Below are 17801 nucleotides of genomic sequence, written 5' to 3' on the forward strand. Positions count from 1 at the left end.
TTAGTTCGTTAGTTAGTTCGTTCGTTCGTTCGTTTTTGTTCGTTCGTTCGTTCGTTCGTTCGTTCGTTCGTTCGTTCGTTCGTTCGTTTTCGTTCGTTCGTTGTTCGTTCGTTCGTTCGTTCGTTCGTTCGTTTCGTTCGTTCGTTCGTTTGTTCGTTTGTTCGTTTGTTCGTTCGTTCGTTCGTTCGTTCGTTCGTTCGTTCGGTCGTTCGTTCGTTCGTTCGTTCGTTCGTTCGTTCGTTTCTTCGTTCGTTCGTTCGTTCGTTCGTTCGTTCGTTGTTCGTTCGTTCGTTTCGTTCGTTTTCGTTCGTTTCGTTCGTTCGTTCGTTCGTTCGTTCGTTCGTTCGTTTCGTTCGTTCTTCGTTCGTTCGTTCGTTCGTTAGTTCGTTCGTTCGTTCGTTTCGTTCGTTCGTTCGTTTCGTTCGTTCGTTTCGTTCGTTCGTTCGTTCTTTCGTTCGTTCGTTCGTTCGTTTCGTTCGTTCGTTCGTTCGTTCGTTCGTTCGTTCGTTCGTTCGTTCGTTCGTTTAGTTCGTTAGTTAGTTAGTTAGTTAGTTCGTTAGTTCGTTAGTTAGTTAGTTCGTTAGTTAGTTAGTTCGTTAGTTAGTTCGTTAGTTAGTTAGTTAGTTAGTTAGTTAGTTAGTTAGTTTAGTTAGGTACTCAGTAGTATAAAATTTGTCCTGTTCCCATATGATCGTCCGGTATTTTCCTCTTCAGCCCCACTGTTGTTGTAAAATTAAAATAAAATACTATAAAAATTCTTATTAGAATTCAATAACATTTAAACGTGCAACAGCATATTTAACTCAAACTCATATCTTTTTGAGTGATTCTTAAGAGGCCCTCTAACAGAGTTACACTTAATTTTTGTATTTCAAAAAATCTCAGTATTTTCGCCCATTAAAAGGAAGGAGAAAAACCTTGTGGAATTTTCATCTAAATATCAAAAAAAGAAAAGAGAAAATATAAAAATTTTTGCTGTAAAACTGTAAAGAAAAAACCGACAACTTTCTTTCTATTTAATATTTTATTTTTGTCCATAGTAAAAGAAGAGGAGCCGACGACTGACTCCTCTGCTCTGTTAAAATTCAATTTATAATGGATGAAATAATGTAGTGGCTGGCTGTTTTGTTGGCTGGTTGGTTGGTTGGTTGGATGGTTTGTGTTTCATTGCTGGCTGAATGACTGACTGGCTTGGCTGCTTGTTTGCTGCCACTGCTGCTGCCAGTGCTGCTGGCGGTCTGGTTGCTTCATTTTCATTTTATGCATGCGATAAATGTATAGCGGCTCGTGCCACTAGTACTCAATTGACAGCCATACACGGCGCACACAATTATTTTTGCCAAAGCGCAGACAAAATAAAATTATATTCAAGAAAAATTATAACAAAAAAATTAAATATACCGACACACAAGAGCAAATTTTGCTACAAATAATAATAATAATAACAACAAGTAAAATAATATAAAACACATAAAGATAGCAACAACAACAACAGAAAAAAAAAAACAAATAATTTTTATAGTTTAATAAAAAACATTTTAAAAATTAAAATAATTTTAACTTTTATTAAGAAAAAGTGTCCAGCTCTGACTGTGCTTTGTAATTGAGACAGATGGCCAAGTAATCTCAGCCACAAAAAACAACAACAACATTAACATCATTCTTATAATAATATAAATAAAAATTATAAATAAAATCAGCGGTTACTTTTTTACAATTTGAATGAATTTTTTACAAAAAAAAAAAAAAAAGTACTTTTTTGCTTAATAATTAGTACCTATTTTGTACTTGTTTGTGGTTTGTTTTAAAAATGTAAACATTGTTATGTTTGTTGCTTTTGCTGTAACAAACATATTAATAACTTCATTGTTATGCTACTTTTTATTAGAGAAACTAACGAAAACAACAACTAAATAATCAAAATAAAAAATGCAAAAAACAAAACAACAACATTATTACAGCAAAGCGAAGAGTAACAGCAGTAGCAGCAGCAAAAACAACAACAATTTGTAAATAAAAACAAAATGTGCGATTAAAAATGCGTGATTTTTGTTGTTATTGTTTCACTTGTTTTTTAAATTTTGTTTTTGTACTATTGCACTAGTGTACCCGGATTGCTTCGCTAATCTAAAAGAAATTAAACTTGAAAATCAAATGTATAAAGAAAGTAACTTTATATCATATTAAAAATTTAATAGAAAAAGTACCAAAAAGTTCCCTTTTATAAATTTTAACTCAATCAACTCTGTGTATGTTATGATAATTCAAGTAGTAGGTACCCTGTGAAAATTGAAAAAAAGTACCAAAAATATCCCTTTTTGAAATTATCATTCTCCTAAAGCTGAGTTTGTTAAGTTACATTTTTGAAAGTTAAATATTACAGAAATTTCCAAAAAGTACTATTTATAAAACTAGAAAGTACCAAAAAATTATAGAAAATTAAAAAGTGTCAATTAAAAAGCACAAAAGTACCAAAAACTCCCTACTGGTTCAACTACTTGTTCATATTTTCAATATTATAATAAATTTAAAGGTGGACCATTACAATTTTCATAAAGTACCACGTGTTAAACGAAAAAGTACCAAAAAATCCCTTTTACCCCTTCAAATGTCAATTTTAACAAAAAGTACTAAATTCATATAAAATTTGTTTCTATAATTACTGGTTTAAAATATAAAACAAAGTGCTAAAAATATACAAAATTCCGGGTTTTAATAAGGGATTAAACCCTATCGGAACTGAGTTAAAAAAAAGTAAAAAATAGATATCTGCTAATGTTTAAATTATATAAATAGTGTATTCTATTTATAATAATTAGTTTAAAAAGGGTCTGAAAAGGAAGAGAAATCGATTTTGTTACACATTTTAGCCCCCCAAATGTTCGCTTTTCAAAAAAGTACCAAACACCAATTTAATCTTTTATGAAGAAGGTAAAGATGTGTTTTAAATATGGCTTGTATTATTACGAATCACCAAAATAATTATGACAACCTATTTTTTTGCCACGCCCACTTTTGTAGGTCAACTATTTTTGCCCAAATATTGTATATACAGATGTCAAAATTGTTCAGTTATATTTCATATAAGGCACATATTTTTGTCCTAAATATTTATTTTAAAACTAAAGTAACTCGTTAATAATTCAGGGTTCCAACTCTAATAGTTCGCAGATATACGAATTTTAGTATTAATGCATATGAGAACTGCTATACGCTTCACTTGCTCGTTCGCCAAATATTCCTATGAAGTTCACACGATCAATTAAGGGGTCTAGCTTTTACAGATTGTTAGATATATGTATCAATTAATATGCGAGGTGTCACGCCTACCGTGATAAAAACACCCACTTTTTATTCAAAATTTACGTATTGATAGATAATTTTACTTGTACAAGAATTGACGACTCAAAGTCTTATAGTTTCCTAGATGTAGCAATTTTAGGAATTAACGCCTACTATTGCTGGCTTGGTCTTTGAGGTCCCGAACTGCATAGATAGATAGATAGATAGATAGATAGATAGATAGATAGATAGATAGATAGATAGATAGATAGATAGATAGATAGATAGATAGATAGATAGATAGATAGATAGATCGATAGTAGTCGATAGATAGATAGATAGATAGCTAGATAGATAGATAGATAGATAGATCGATAGATATACGATAGCTAGATCGCTCGATCGCTCGCTCCTCGCTCGCTCGCTCGCTCGCTAGCTCGCTCGCTCGCTGCTGCTCCTCTAGCTCGCTCGCTCGCTCGCTCGCTAGCTCGCTCGCTCGCTCGCTCGCTCGCTCGCTCGCTCGCTCGTGCTCTCGCTCGCTCGCTCGCTCGCTCGCTCGCTCGCTCGCTCGCTCGCTCGCTCTCGCTCGCTCGCTCTCGCTCGCTCGCTCGCTCGCTCGCTCGCTCGCTCGCTCGCTCGCTGCTCTCTCGCTCGCTCGCTCTCGCTCGCTCGCTCGCTCGCTCGCTCGCTCGCTCGCTCGCTCGCTCGCTCGCTCGCTCGCTCGCTCGCTCGCTGCTCGCTCGCTCGCTCCTCGCTCGCTCGCTCGCTCGCTCGCTCGCTCGCTCGCTCGCTCGCTCGCTCGCTCGCTCGCTCGCTCGCTCGCTCGCTCGCTCGCTCGCTCGCTCGCTCGCTCGCTCGCTCGCTGCTCGCTCGCTCGCTCGCTCGCTCGCTCGCTCGCTCTCTCGCGCTCGCTCGCTCGCTCGCTCGCTCGCTCGCTCGCCTCGCTCGCTCGCTCGCTCGCTCGCTCGCTCGCTCGCTCTCGCTCGCTCGCTCGCTCGCTCGCTCGCTGCTCGCTCGCTCGCTCGCTCGCTCGCTCGCTCGCTCGCTCGCTCGCTCGCTCGCTCGCTCGCTCGCTCGCTGCTCGCTCGCTCTCGCTCGCTCGCTCGCTCGCTCGCTCGCTCGCTCGCTCGCTCTCGCTCGCTCGCTCGCTCGCTCGCTCTCTCGCTCGCTCGCTCGCTCGCTCGCTCGCTCTCTCGCTCGTTCGTTCGTTCTTCTCGTTCGTTCTCCTTCGTTTCGTTCGTTCGTTCCTTCGTTCGTTCGTTCGTTCGTTCGTTCGTTCGTTCGTTCGTTCGTTCGTTCGTTCTTCGTTCGGTTAGTTAGTTAGTTAGTTAGTAGTAGTTAGTTAGTTAGTTAGTTAGTTAGTTAGTTAGTTAGTTAGTTAGTTAGTAGTTAGTTAGTTAGTTAGTTAGTTAGTTAGTTAGTTAGTTAGTTAGTTCGTTAGTTCGTTAATTTATTTATTTATTAATTAATTACTTACTTAATTAAGTTAGTTCCTGAAAAGGATGTTTCTAGGCCACTAACAAATCGTTTTTGGAATCCCTTTACAACAAACAAACAAACACACGTATAAACAAAGTGATATGTATATGTAACTACTATATACAAAGAAATTAGTAAATCTTCTTAATTTTCAATTTGTTGTGATTTGTTTCTCTGTTTTTTGTTTTCTGTTAATAATAATGCTAATAATAACAATATTTAGCATTAAAAAAAGAGTACAACATAATTTGTATCAGTGTGTATGTGAGTTTTTAGTTGACATACACACTCATCAAAACCACATACTGTAAAAAGTGTGTAAATGAGTGTATGTTTTGCTCACACCGAGTGTTTGTTGTTGATGATGATGATTATTGTTATTGTTCTTACAATTGCAAGAGTGATATTTAGTTGTTGTTTTTGTTGTTGTTGATTACTTATTTCAAATAGAGTGCGTTAAAAAGATTTGTTTGTTTTGTGTTTGCTTTTGTTTTTGTCTCTATACAATACAAAAAATTTAAAATTTAAATGACAGATATTTAATGTCAGAGTCAGTTAAACAATTATTTTTATTTTATTTTTATACATATATTTTCGTGTTGCCAACATGTGTTTATTTATGAAAATATAAAAATAACAACAACAGAGACTAGATTTCAAAATTTTGTTTTAAAACCAAAATCTGCTTTGAAAGTAAATGTAAATGCAGGATGAGAGGAGTGTTTGTGATAGAAATAATAAATAATATTTTTGGAATTTATTGATAAAAATAAATAGTTAAAAAAAAACAAAGAAATTTAATTTTGATTTAATTAACCACCACAATTTCTTAACATTTTAATAAATATTAATTAAAGCTAAATAAATAATAATTAAAAAAATTTAAATAATAATATGTAATTAAATAAATTCTAAAACAAAACTCTAAGATTAACAAATTTTTCTGTTTTTTAGTTTAAAACTTTTAAATACATAATAAAAAATAAACTAAATAACAAATTTTATAAAAATTACAAAAAAAAAAAAAAAAAATTAAATAATTAAATAATAATAAATCAATTATATAGATAAAATTAGCATTAAACAAAGTTATCGCCAGCTGTTAAAACCTTTCTAAAAAAAATAAATTTATAATAAAATTTAAAACATCTAACAAAAAATAATATAATTAAATAATAATTTAAAAAATCATCAAAAACCCCTTTTAAGAACCATAAAAATAATAACAAACATTTTTAAAAACAACATTTCATGGCCGCAATTAAAACTGATTGTTTTTTAATTAAAAGGCAATAACATTTTTAACTAGAATATATTCTAGATTATAGACTAGACTATAGCCTAGACTATAGACTAGGCTATAGACTAGAATATGGGCTATAAACAAGACTATAGACTAGACTATAGACTAGACTATAGACGAGACTATAGACTAGACTATAGACTAGACTATAGACTAGACTATAGACTAGACTATAGACTAGACTATAGACTAGACTATAGACTAGACTATAGACTAGACTATAGACTAGACTATAGACTAGACTAGACTAGACTATAGACTAGACTATAGACTAGACTATAGACTAGACTATAGACTAGACTATAGACTAGACTATAGACTAGACTATAGATTAGACTATAGACTAGACTATAGACTAGACTATAGACTAGACTATAGACTAGACTATAGACTAGACTATAGACTAGACTATAGACTAGACTATAGACTAGACTATAGACTAGACTATAGAATAGACTATAGACTAACTATAGCTAGACTATAGACTAGACTATAGACTAGACTATAGACTAGACTATAGACTAGACTAGAGACTATAGACTAGACTATAGACTAGACTATAGACTAGACCTATAGACTAGACTATAGACTAGACTATAGACTAGACTATAGACTAGACTATAGACTAGACTATAGACTAGACTATAGACTAGACTATAGACTAGACTATAGACTAGACTATAGACTAGACTAGTAGACTAGACTATAGACTAGACTATAGACTAGACTATAGACTAGACTATAGACTAGACTATAGACTAGACTATAGATAGACTAGACTACTAGAGACTAGACTATAGACTAGACTATAGACTAGACTAATAGACTAGACTATAGACTAGACTATAGACTAGACTATAGACTAGACTATAGACTAGACTATAGACCTAAGACTAGACTATAGACTAGACTATAGACTAGACTATAGACTAGACTATAGACTAGACTATAGACTAGACTATAGACTAGACTATAGACTAGACTATAGACTAGACTATAGACTAGACTATAGACTAGACTATAGACTAGACTATAGACTAGACTATAGACTAGACTATAGACTAGACTATAGACTAGACTATAGACTAGACTATAGACTAGACTATAGACTAGACTATAGACTAGACTATAGACTAGACTATAGACTAGACTATAGACTAGACTATAGACTAGACTATAGACTAGACTATAGACTAGACTATAGACTAGACTATAGACTAGACTATAGACTAGACTATAGACTAGACTATAGACTAGACTATAGACTAGACTATAGACTAGACTATAGACTAGACTATAGACTAGACTATAGACTAGACTATAGACTAGACTATAGACTAGACTATAGACTAGACTATAGACTAGACTATAGACTAGACTATAGACTAGACTATAGACTAGACTATAGACTAGACTATAGACTAGACTATAGACTAGACTATAGACTAGACTATAGACTAGACTATAGACTAGACTATAGACTAGACCTATAGACTAGACTATAGACTAGACTATAGACTAGACTATAGACTAGACTACTAGACTAGACTATAGACTAGACTATAGACTAGACTAGACTATAGACTAGACTAGACTATAGACTAGACTAGACTATAGACTAGACTATAGACTAGACTATAGACTTGACTATAGACTAGACTATAGACTAGACTATAGACTAGACTATAGACTAGACTATAGACTACACTATAGACTAAACTGTAGACTTCACTACAGACTACACTATATACTAGACTATGGACTACACTATAGACTAGACTACAGACTAGACTATAGACTATACTATAGAATAGACTATATGCTAGACTACAGACTAGACTATAGACTAGATTATAGACTAGCCTATAGATTAGACTATAGACTAGACTATAGGCTAGGCTATAGAATAGACTATAGACTAATAAACTATAGACAAGACTATAAAATAGACTATAGACTAAACTAAAAACTTTACTATAGACTAAACTATAGACAAGACTATAGACTAGACTATAGACAAGACTGTAGTCTATACTATAGACTAGACTATAGACTAGACTTTAAACTGGACTATTTACTAGAGTGAAAACTATTTCATCATATTAGAGAATTTCCTATAATTTTCATTTCAAACAACAAAACTTAAAGTCCTTATTTACCAAAAATATACCTCCTAAATACACAAAACTGCCACAGGAAATGAAAATTGTATAACTTTTATTAGTATGTCAAAAGTTACGAACATGTGTACTCAATAAAATTATTACTATATGATGATGATGATGATGTTGATGGCAAGTAAGCATTTAGTATTTTAATCCTTTAACAAACTCATTCTCACACACACACACACTCACTCATACACCTAACAAATGTTTAGGGATTTGTTAGTTAATTTTCAAAAAAACAACATGGCTGAATGTTAATTTCCGTTACAATTTAAATATTGTGGAAATTTAGAAAAAATGACAAAAATATATACATATAAACTACTGCAATATTCATACTATTGGCAATATTTTTCTGTTATGGAGAAGAAAACTAATCAATATTGTTTTTTTTTACAAAATAAAGAAATATTTTATTTATTAGGTTTTTCTTTCATTTATGTCCTAATGGTGGGAGTCAATGAGAAACTTTTTGAAAAAGATACTTTTTTAGTTTGTATTATAATTTCCTTTGAAATTGTGAAATTTTCTTAAATACAATTAGTTTAATTAACAAAGAACAGATTTAATACAAAAATATTGTTTGAAATTCTTTGTTATAATTTTGTTTAAATCTTAATTGGTTTCTCATTATTTAAAGCTGCCACCTGTCTTAAGATTTTTTTATTATAATTTGTTTTTGTTCTTTTTTCTGTTTAAATATAGTCATTAACTTAATAAACATCTTAATTATATATCAAAAAAAAGAGTAATAATTAAAATTATTTCACAATTCTACTTAAATTTCACAAAATTATTAAAATAACATTTTTTCTAAATTCCACAAAAAGCAACTAACACACTTTTTGCTGCAGCAGCAGAGCAGCAGCATTAGTAGTAAGAAATAGTAGTAGAAGAGTAGGAAAAATCATATATAGTTTTTTCTGTAATAATGTTGCTTTTGTGGTTGTTGTTGCTGTTTTTCCTACAAAAAATCGTACACGGTAGAATTGTGCCGCGAACCTTGACATAATAAAACAAAAACAACAGCACAAAACAGCAAAAAAAAGCAACAAAAGTTGACGCAGCAGCAGCAGCAGTAGCAGCTTTCAAATAAAAGCATAAAGAAATAATTTCGATTTTTGTTGTTGTATGTACGCAACAACAACAACAAAAATAATAATAATAACATTATTAGCAGCAAAACTACAACAGTAACAACAAAAATAAACATCAACAATTACTCACTTTACTCTACTTTGTTATGATTTTTCTCGTTTGTTGTAGTTGTTGCTTTCTTTGTTTTTGATGAGAAGAATGCAAAAACAAAATATTACACACAAAAACAATAAAATAAAATATATTATTTACTTTTTATTTATTTTATTATCGTTTTTGTTAAATTAGCTTTGAGATTTAGTGCTTTTGCTTTGTGATTATTTTTATTTTAATTTAAGAATTAATTTTGTTAAGTGTACGACCATTTTGGTTAGTATGGACACTCAACTGCAATGACAGCGTCCAACTACAGACGACCTATACTTTTGTTTATAATCGCAACTAAAGACTAGACTATAGACTACATTATAGACTAGCCTATAAACTAGAGTATAGACCCGATTAAAAACTTGACTATACACTAGACTACAGACTAGACTATAGACTAGACTATCGACCCGACTATAATCTAGACTATACACTAGACCACAGACTAGACTATGGACTAGACTATATACTAGACTATAGACTAGACTATAGACTAGACTATAGACTAGACTATAGACTAGACTATAGACTAGACTATAGACTAGACTATAGACTAGACTATAGACTAGACTATAGACTAGACTATAGACTAGACTATAGACTAGACTATAGACTAGACTATAGACTATAGACTAGACTATAGACTAGACTAGACTAGACTAGACTAGACTATAGACTAGACTATAGACTAGACTATAGATAGACTAGACTATAGACTAGACTATAGACTAACTATAGACTAGACTATAGACTAGACTATAGACTATACTATAGACTAGACTATAGACTAGACTATAGACTAGACTAATAGACTAAGACTATAGACTAGACTATAGACTAGACTATAGACTAGACTAGACTAGACTATAGACTAGACTATAGACTAGACTGAGACCTAGACTATAGACTAGACCTATAGACTAGACTATAGACTAGACCTATAGACAGACTATAGACTAGACTATAGACTAGACTATAGACTAGACTATAGACTAGACTATAGACTAGACTATAGACTAGACTATAGACTAGACTATAGACTAACTATAGACTAGACTAAGACTAGACTATAGACTTAGACTATAGACTAGACTAATAGACTAGACTATAGACTAGACTATAGACTAGACTATAGACTAGACTATAGACTATACTATAGACTAGACTATAGACTAGACTATAGACTAGACTATAGACTAGACTATAGACTAGACTATAGACTAGACTATAGACTAGACTATAGACTATACTATAGACTAGACTATAGACTAGACAAGACTAGACTAGACTAGACTATAGACTAGACTATAGACTAGACTATAGACTAGACTATAGACTAGACTATAGACTAGACTATAGACTAGACTATAGACTAGACTATAGACTAGACTATAGACTAGACTATAGACTAGACTATAGACTAGACTATAGACTAGACTATAGACTAGACTATAGACTAGACTATAGACTAGACTAGACTATAGACTAGACTATAGACTAGACTATAGACTAGACTATAGACTAGACTATAGACTAGACTATAGACTAGACTATAGACTAGACTATAGACTAGACTATAGACTAGACTATAGACTAGACTATAGACTAGACTATAGACTAGACTATAGACTAGACTATAGACTAGACTATAGACTAGACTATAGACTAGACTATAGACTAGACTATAGACTAGACTATAGACTAGACTATAGGACTAGACTATAGACTAGACTATAGACTAGACTATAGACTAGACTATAGACTAGACTATAGACTAGACTGTAGACTAGACTACAGACTAGACTATAGACTAGACTATAGACTAGACTATAGACTAGACTATAGACTAGACTATAGACTAGACTAGACTATAGACTAGACTAGACTATAGACTAGACTAGACTATAGACTAGACTAGACTATAGACTAGACTATAGACTAGACTATAGACTAGACTATAGACTAGACTACAGACTAGACTATAGACTAGACTATAGACTAGACTATAGACTAGACTATAGACTAGACTAGACTATAGACTAGACTAGACTATAGACTAGACTATAGACTAGACTATAGACTAGACTATAGACTAGACTATAGACTAGACTATAGACTAGACTATAGACTAGACTATAGACAAGACTATAGACTAGACTATAGACTAGACTATAGACTAGACTATAGACTAGACTATATACTAGACGCTAGTCTAGACTATAGTCTTCTCTATAGTCTAGTCTGTAGACTAGTCTATAGTCTAGTCTATAGTCTAGACTCTAGACTACAGACTAGACTGTATACTAGACTATAGACAAGGCTATATACTAGACTATATACTAGACTGTAGTCTAGACAATAGACTACAATAGTCTGGATTATAAAATGGACAAAAGTCAGGCCTTAACTAGCCTAAGTTTTGGACTATAGATTAGACTATGAACTGAACTAGAACTGAACTAGAACTGAACTAGAACTGAACTAGAACTGAACCAGAACTGAACTAGAACTGAACTAGAACTGAACTAGAACTGAACTAGAACTGAACTAGAACTAGAACTGAACTAGAACTGAACTAGAACTGAACTAGAACTGAACTAGAACTAGAACTGAACTAGAACTGAACTAGAACTGAACTAGAACTGAACTAGAACTGAACTAGAACTGAACTAGAACTGAACTAGAACTGAACTAGAACTGAACTAGAACTGAACTAGAACTGAACTAGAACTGAACTAGAACTGAACTAGAACTGAACTAGAACTGAACTAGAACTGAACTAGAACTGAACTAGAACTGAACTAGAACTGAACTAGAACTCAACTAGAACATTTCATATTTTTTGTTTCAAATCCAAATTGTATCGCCTGCCGTTGGTCGTTTTCATTGCAGTTCTTGTCACTCACTCACCCTTTACTTATTAATATAATTTATTTTGTGGTTTTGAGCTAAGGCTCCTCTGTCTCCATAAGTCTTAAACTAAAGCTATAACGACAGTTTATTTTTAATTTATTATGAAATTTTAATTTATTTTATGAATAGATAGGAACTATTTTCTGATTAATTTCATTAAGTTGCATATTAAAATGTTTATTATTATAGGTTTTTTTATTTTGTTTACTTTTCAAGTAAAACGCTTTGCGTCGCTTTTCTGTTTTCATTAGATAAACAGCATGTTTTAATTGAAAAACCATAATATTATTAAGTGACTGAGTAAGCATTTTTTTTTTCGAAAAATAAAATATAAAAACACTTCCGTATTATAAACTAGCAAAGTGCTGCCGACTGTGTCAATCAATTATGTTTAACTATTGTTGGTGAAAAGAAAATTTAATAATTTAATTAAATAATGATAAAAATCTTAGAATTTCTTTTGAACGAAAAGACAAAATTGTTAGTAGAATTAGTTTTAAGAATTTGTTTTAAGAATTTTTTTTAATATCGATTTTTTTATCACCTTCTTTTAAATAGATTTCTATCATCTCTAATTACTGTTGGTAAACATTTCAGTTTAAAACAGTGTTGCTTCATATTGTTTTTTTTAGAAAAACTGTTAATATTGTTTGAGTGTATATTTTGGTTGAATTCATTGCCTGGTTAACTTGAGAATTTGTGTGTAAAATAATATAATTTTCATTTTGTTTTTATTACCAATGGAGTCGTAAAAATTTAAATTACTTTTTAGTTTTTCCCATATACATACACAAATGTTGTGTTTTATTTTTCGTTTGGTTTCTCCACAATTTTTAAAAGATAAACGTTCAGAGTATGAGTAATTCCATAAAGAAAATGAAATATTTTCTAAATATTTTCTAAATTTTTTCAAATTAGAAAGTAATAAACAAAATTATACCAAAATTTTTAGTTAATTAACAATTATTTGAAAAAGTTATAAAATTTGTCTAATGTGAGCTCGCTCTTTTGGTAACACCCATTCATATGTGTATTCATTTCATATTCCTCTCATAAATAATATGGTAACATTTAAATATTTAAAATGTTAATTTACAAAAATTGTTTAAAAATTACCATTTCAAACATAACATTAAACTGTTCAAGTTTGATAAAAATGTTAGAAAATAAAATCATTTTAAAAACGTTACCATGTAATTTCAATGTGGCCTCATTATTTATAAGTGCTGTCAACTTTGTATAAGAAATTTGTTATAAATATAAAATATTTCACTTTGTTTCAGTTTTATAGGAAACGAATTTTATTTCTTAAATTTTATTCTATTTCCTTAAATAAAATTTTGCAAAAACAGAAAAAATACAAACTTTAGAAAGATAAATTTTTCTTGCTAGATGTCACGTAAAATTTAATTATTATTTTACTCTGGTATCACTGCACACAGAAATAATAAAGTATTTTTATTTAATCTACAAAAAACAAAAAGAAGATTCAAAACTTTTATTATTTAGAAGATGAAGAAAAAACAAACGAACAGAAAAATTGAAATAAAGTGGCAACAAAAAAAAAAATAAATAAATAAACATATCTAAATACATTTAAAGCAGAGCTGGGAAAAGAGTTCAGTTCTAGTTCAGTTCTAGTTCAGTTCTTGTTCAGTTCTAGTTCAGTTCTAGTTCAGTTCTAGTTCAGTTCTAGTTCAGTTCTAGTTCAGTTCTAGTTCAGTTCTAGTTCAGTTCTAGTTCAGTTCTAGTTCAGTTCTAGTTCAGTTCTAGTTCAGTTCTAGTTCAGTTCTAGTTCAGTTCTAGTTCAGTTCTAGTTCAGTTCTTCAGTTCTAGTTCAGTTCTAGTTCAGTTCTAGTTCAGTTCTAGTTCAGTTCTAGTTCAGTTCTAGTTCAGTTCTAGTTCAGTTCTAATTCAGTTCTAGTTCAGTTCTAGTTCAGATCTAGTACAGTTCTAGTTCAGTTCTAAATCAGTTCTAGTTCAGTTCTATTTCAGTTCTAAATCAGTTCTAGTTCAGTTCTATTTCAGTTCTAGTTCAGTTATAATTCAGTTATAATTCAGTTCTAGTTCAGTTCTAGTTCAGTTCTAGTTCAGTTCTAGTTCAGTTCTAGTTCAGTTCTAGTTCAGTTCTAGTTCAGTTCTAGTTCAGTTCTAGTTCAGTTCTAGTTCAGTTCTAGTTCAGTTCTAGTTCAGTTCTAGTTCAGTTCTAGTTTAGTTATAGTTCAGTTCTAGTTCAGTTCTAGTTCAGTTCTAGTTTAGTTCTAGTTCAGTTCTAGTTCAGATCTAGTTCAGTTCTAGTTCAGTTCTAGTCAGTTCCAGTTCAGTTCTAGTTCAGTTCTAGTTCAGTTCTAGTTCAGTTCTAGTTCAGTTCTAGTTCAGTTCTAGTTCAGTTCTAGTTCAGTTCAGTTCTAGTTCTAGTTCAGTTCTAGTTCAGTTCTAGTTCAGTTCTAGTTCAGTTCTAGTTCAGTTCTAGTTCAGTTCTAGTTCAGTTCTAGTTCAGTTCTAGTTCAGTTCTAGTTCAGTTCTAGTTCAGTTCTAGTTCAGTTCTAGTTCAGTTCTAGTTCAGTTCTAGTTCAGTACTAGTTCAGTTCTAGTTCAGTTCTAGTTCAGTTCTAATTCAGTTTAGTTCAGTTCTAGTTCAGTTCTAGTTTAGTTTTAGTTCAGTTCTAGTTCAGTTCTAGTTCAGTTCTAGTTCAGTTCTAGTTCAGTTCTAGTTCAGTTCTAGTTCAGTTCTAGTTCAGTTCTAGTTCAGTTCTAGTTCAGTTCTAGTTCAGTTCTAGTTCAGTTCTAGTTCAGTTCTAGTTCAGTTCTAGTTCAGTTCTAGTTCAGTAGTTCTAGTTTAGTTCTAGTTCAGTTCTAGTTTAGTTCTAGTTTAATTCTAGTTCAGTTCTAGTTCAGTTCTAGTTCAGTTCTAGTTCAGTTCTAGTTCAGTTCTAGTTCAGTTCTAGTTCAGATCAGTTCTAGTTCAGATCAGTTATAGTTCAGTTCAATGATAGTTCAGTTCTTGTTCAGTAGCAACAAGAACTATAGAGTAAACTTAAATCTGGACTATAGAATAGACTACAGTCTGGACTATGGAATAGACTATAGTCTGGACTATATACCAGACTGTAGTCTGTGCTATAGACTATAGTTTACACCCGAAAGTGTAACAAAACTGAAGAGTACCAACACTTTTCAATAGTATCCAAATTACCAACTCTGTGTTACATACATACATAAATTTACATACATACATGCACAAATATCAAACCAAAGTGTTGCTCATCGTAAAACCTTGATTTATTATTGTTGATTTTTATAATTCTGCTTTTGTTTATCTGTTTCTTTATTTTGGTTTTGAATTGTTTTTGTTTTTGCAATTTTTTTTTTTTGCTCAGTAGTTGTTGTTTTCTTTATTTTTTTTTTTTTTTATTTTTATTAATGTTATTGTTTTGTAGAAAAGTAGCTGAACAATTGCAATTTTATTTATCTATTTGAAACTTGCTTAAACAGTTGAGCAGGTTGCCATGCAACATTCGTAAAGTGAATGAAAGTTTTTGTTATTGTAGTAAAAAAGCAAGTGTCAAGAAAAAAACTGCTTAATTCAAAACATATAGTTTTTTAAAGACTTTAACCGCCACTGAAAAAAAAAATTTTAAAAAGCATTCAAGCATTTGCTACAAATTTATTAACAATAAATCAAAAAACATTTCATAAAAATAAAATTATAACAAAAATATAAAATATTTTAAATTTATACTGCCAGAAAAATAAACAAAGCGTAACAAAACTAAAACAAAATACCAAAAATAAAAAAAAAACAATTAAACTTAAATAATAAATAATTAATAAAAGCAAAAATTACAAAAAAATAAAAAATTCATTTACATAAAATATAAAAAATTAAACCACAAACCAGCGAAATTATAAAAAAAACTAATTTTTATAAATTATAAATAAAACATTTTTTTATATATATTTTTAACTTACAGTTTTATAACATAAAAACTTAGAGAAAAAACTCCCTAAAAAACTACCAAAAAATTTAACTTAATAAAACAACACCAAAGAATTTCCCGAAAAATCATCAGCAAATCATGCAAGACTTAAATAATCTACATAAAATGTCATTTAATTATAAAGTATTGCAAAAAACTTTACGACGACATCTGCGTAAATTATAAACTCATTAAAACAACTACCTTTTTACTATTACTACTACTACTATCTTACCTAAAAATACAACTCTGCTTAATAATAATAAACCATCCTGTCTTCGTCTTTAAATATTAACATCACGTTGTTAAAAACGCTATAACAACATCTCCTGCTACAAAAAAAAAAAACGCGTGTTACTTAAAACTCCTACAACAATTAACAGAAAAAAATTTTATTGTACATCACTTAAGCATATAAAAGAAAGCTCTCTCCATATTCTTTAAGGAATCTCTTAAGCTGTTAAACTATTTTAATGAATATTTGGGTAAATTTTTGGAAATATAATATAATATAATCAAATTTATCCTATAACTAGCTATAGTCTTGTCTTTAGTCTAGACTATAGTCCATTACAAACTCCAGCCCACAATCTAGTATTATTTAGTCTAATTCCCTCTCTATAGTTTGTTTAATCTTTGGTCCAGACTATAGTGTAGTCTATAGAGCAGACTGTGGTTAAGTCTTTAATACAAACTATTTGAGTTCTTGTTCAGTAGTTCAGTTCTAGTTCAGTTCTAGTTCAGTTCTAGTTCAGTTCTAATTCCCTCTCTATAGTTTGTTTAATCTTTGGTCCAGACTATAGTGTAGTCTATAGAGCAGACTGTGGTTAAGTCTTTAATACAAACTATTTGAGTTCTTGTTCAGTAGTTCAGTTCTAGTTCAGTTCTAGTTCAGTTCTAGTTCAGTTCTAGTTCAGTTCTAGTTCAGTTCTAGTTCAGTTCTAGTTCAGTTCTAGTTCAGTTCTAGTTCAGTTCTAGTTCAGTTCTAGTTCAGTTCTAGTTCAGTTCTAGTTCAGTTCTAGTTCAGTTCTAGTTCAGTTCTAGTTCAGTTCTAGTTCAGTTCTAGTTCAGTTCTAGTTCAGTTCTAGTTCAGTTCTAGTTCAGTTCTAGTTCAGTTCTAGTTCAGTTCTAGTTCAGTTCTAGTTCAGTTCTAGTTCAGTTCTAGTTCAGTTCTAGTTCAGTTCAAGTTCAGTTTTAGTTCAGTTCTAGTTCATTCTAGTTCAGTTCTAGTTCAGTTCAGTTCTAGTTCAGTTCTAGTTCAGTTCTAGTTCAGTTCTAGTTCAGTTCAGTTCTAGTTCAGTTCTAGTTCAGTTCTAGTTCAGTTCTAGTTCAGTTCTAGTCAGTTCTAGTTCAGTTCTAGTTCAGTTCTAGTTCAGTTCTAGTTCAGTTCTAGTCATTCTAGTTCAGTTCTAGTTCAGTTCTAGTTCAGTT

The 17801-nt window shown here is 31.6% G+C and overlaps 1 protein-coding gene across 4 annotated transcripts in view; it reads left to right on the forward strand.

The window, feature by feature from the left end:
• The first annotated feature begins 1297 nt into the window (after positions 1 to 1297).
• The window catches only part of LOC119609862 (neurogenic protein mastermind), a 72555-nt gene continuing 56051 nt past the window's right edge, over positions 1298 to 17801 (forward strand). The window contains exons 1-2 of one of the 4 annotated variants that reach the window (XM_037964853.1): positions 1298 to 1451; positions 16365 to 16855. In XM_037964853.1, coding sequence (XP_037820781.1) covers positions 16844 to 16855 — 12 coding nt within the window. In that variant the 5' untranslated portion in view covers positions 1298 to 1451; positions 16365 to 16843. Of the gene's footprint in view, positions 1452 to 1994; positions 2010 to 8259; positions 8363 to 16364; positions 16856 to 17801 lie in introns of those variants that run through there. The other 3 variants (XM_037964855.1, XM_037964854.1, XM_037964856.1) reach the window with 3 other exon arrangements.

Source organism: Lucilia sericata, unplaced genomic scaffold (assembly GCF_015586225.1).
Source record: "Lucilia sericata isolate MDLA Ls3-8-SP2 unplaced genomic scaffold, ASM1558622v1 Contig001070F_arrow, whole genome shotgun sequence".
NCBI lineage: Eukaryota > Metazoa > Arthropoda > Insecta > Diptera > Calliphoridae > Lucilia > Lucilia sericata.